The sequence below is a fragment of the Nicotiana tabacum genome, chromosome 3, assembly GCF_000715075.1.
Source record: "Nicotiana tabacum cultivar K326 chromosome 3, ASM71507v2, whole genome shotgun sequence".
In the NCBI taxonomy this organism is placed as follows: Eukaryota; Viridiplantae; Streptophyta; class Magnoliopsida; order Solanales; family Solanaceae; genus Nicotiana; species Nicotiana tabacum.
The window spans coordinates 114,868,871-114,871,603 of NC_134082.1; the positions used below are offsets into that span (position 1 = coordinate 114,868,871).

The following is a 2,733-nucleotide window of genomic DNA, read 5'->3' on the forward strand; positions in this document are numbered from 1 at the left end:
ACTAGTCAACTTATAACACTTAATTTTAAAAATAAGCAATTCACCCCCTCTTATACTTTCAATTGGTATTAGAGCAAGGCTCACATTTTTCTTTTGCTTAACAGCTTGTGAGAAAAGATCATGGCTAATAAGGTTATTGTCGGAGCACTCTTCCAAGAAGGAACATCGCAAGTGAGGCCACCGTATTTCAATGGACAACATTTCTCTCACTGAAAAGTGCGTATGGAAATATATGCAAAGGCTTATGATGTCAACGTCTGGAGAGTTATCAAAAAGGGGAACTACCCTTTGTCGGTTGCTGCTCAACCACCTACTGATCCTGAAGATATAGATGAATATACATATGAGAAAATGGCAGTTGTGCAAATTAATAATAAGGTAAGGAATCTACTTAATAATGCTATAAGTGGTGAGGAATATGAGAAAATCTCCAGTTGCGATACAACCAAAAAGATGTGGGATAAACTTGAAGTTACGTATGAAGGAACCAGTAAAGTGAAAGAAACCCATATCAACATGTTGGTTCATGACTACGAACTCTTCCAAATGAAAGAAGGAGAATCCATTGAAGAGATGTTTGCCAAATTTAGTAAAATCATTAGCTATCTAAAAGCTTTTGGCAAACCACACTCAAGTGGTGATCAAGTTAGGAAAATTCTTAGAAGTCTACCACCCACTACTTGGCAGACAAAAGTGGTTACACTTGAATCACAGGATTTGAACAAATTATCATACGACGAACTTTGAGGAGAACTCATAGTTTTCGAGAAAACTCATCTCAAGAAAACAAGTCAGGAAGAAAAGAAAAAAATAATTGCTTTCAAGGCCACAACTGAACAAGCAGAAAATGATATTGATGACAATCCTGAAGCTTTTCAAGAAGAAATTGCCATGGTATCAAGGAATATGGATGGTTTAATGAGGAGATACAGGAATGCAAGAAGAGGCAGGATACCACCCAAGCGAACTAGGCAATATAATGAAGAAGACAAAAATGATGGAAAATGCTATGAGTGTGGAAGATTTGGGCATGTTCAAGCTGAATGTCCTGATCTTAAAAGAAAAGTTTCCAGAGGTTTTTATAAGAACGAATCATTTGGAAGTTGGAGTGATGAAGACAGTTTAGAACACGAAGAGATAGCAAATCTTTGCTTCATGACAATTCTGGAAAACGACATGAACAAACTCTCGGGGTGTTGTACAGATGAGGACACTTCAGATGATGAATGCAAAGACGACAATTAGAACTATTTCATGGCACGAGGTGAAACAAGCAAGGTAAGATCTTATAACTGTGAAAGATGTAATGAATTGTAGGATATTCTTGACCTTACTTTGAAAGAGTCTCAAAAAATGATGAATGAACTAAAAAGACTCAACAAATAAGTAAAAGACTGGAAACTCAAGCTTGAAGTATGTGAAATTGAAAAAGAAGTACTTCAAGAAGAGTTTGAGGAATTGCAAATACAACTCAATGACATGCGCAAATCCACCAGTCAAAGTGCTATCAAGTTGAACCAGGCGACTTACAAGTCAACTGGAGAAGGACCAGCCAGAACAGAGTCCACTAGTACTAACACAAATGAAAGATCCAAAAAAGGATCAGGAGTTACGTGTCACTACTGTAACAAAAGTGAACATAAATATTCCTTTGGTTGATTTCATAAATCAAATGTCTCAAGATGGATTTGAAAACCCAAAAACAATCTTGAGTCAAGTAATACTAACCAACAAGGACCCAAGCAAGCTTGGGTACCTAAAAGAAAGTGATAACCATGTTTTGCAGGAACACCACAGAAGGAGTCGCAAAGGAAAATGGTAATTAGATAGTGCGTGTTCTAGTCACATGACAAATGACAAAAACCTGTTTAAGGAAGTTACAAAAATAGATGGAGGAAGTGTCAAGTTTGGTGATGACTCAAAAGAAAAAATAGTCGGTACCGGAATAGTTCTTTTAATAATAATTGTGATATTACTGAGGTTTATCTTGTTGACGAACTTAACTACAATTTTCTGAGTATAAGTCAAGTATGCAACTCAGGGTATGAAGTAAAGTTCAAGAAAACAGGTTGTGCTATTGAAGATGAGACATGTAAAATAATCCTCCCATGAAAAATGTCACGAGCCCAAATGCCCGGTCGTGATGGCGCCTATCACATTACTAGGAAAGCCAACCCAAACCATTAACCACAATAAATTTCTTCTATAAAACCATTTTTCTAGCACTGATTAAATCTCAAAATTCTCATATGAAATGTATAAAACAACTAAAATGTGCAGAAACATTACAGAAAATAGACCAACACAACCCAAACATCTGGTGTCACGAGTCTAGAGCCTCTAAATACACAAAATCCGACTATCTAATACATGACAAGTCTAAAATGCAGAAAAGAACAAGATAGAAGGGGGAAAGCAGGGCTACAAATGCCATGCAGCTACCTTGTAATCTCCGGCAAACTCCGACAATGCTGGGGACCCTCACTCTACCGCTCGGGCACCTGGATCTGCACACAAGGTGTAGGGAATAACGTGAGTACACCAACTCAGTAAGTAACTAAAGTAAATAAGGTCTGAATGTAGTGACGAGCAGTTAAAAATCATATATAAGAGTATACAACAGAGTATCAAATCAAACTCAATAGTTTAAAAGCCAGTTTCTTCATAAAGTTCAGTTTCAATTGAAATACTTTGAAATCATTTACTTAGCAGTTTTCAACATAGGCTCATTAT

At 36.7% G+C, this 2,733-nt stretch overlaps 1 protein-coding gene across 1 annotated transcript; it reads left to right on the forward strand.

The window, feature by feature from the left end:
* Nucleotides 1–222: 222 nt before the first annotated feature.
* LOC142177048 (uncharacterized) lies at nucleotides 223–1,245 on the forward strand. The gene is made up of 2 exons (XM_075245511.1): nucleotides 223–696; nucleotides 784–1,245. The coding sequence occupies exons 1-2, from the start codon at nucleotides 223–225 to the stop codon at nucleotides 1,243–1,245; spliced, it is 936 nt and encodes a 311-aa protein (XP_075101612.1).
* The last annotated feature ends 1,488 nt before the right edge of the window (nucleotides 1,246–2,733 follow it).

Coding starts and splice junctions, on each gene's coding strand:
- LOC142177048 (XM_075245511.1), top strand. CDS start 223: ATGGAAATATATGCAAAGGCTTATGATGTCAACGTCTGGAGAGTTATC. Junction 697..783: donor CTACTTGGCAGACAAAAGTG/GTTACACTTGAA, acceptor ACTCATCTCAAG/AAAACAAGTCAGGAAGAAAA.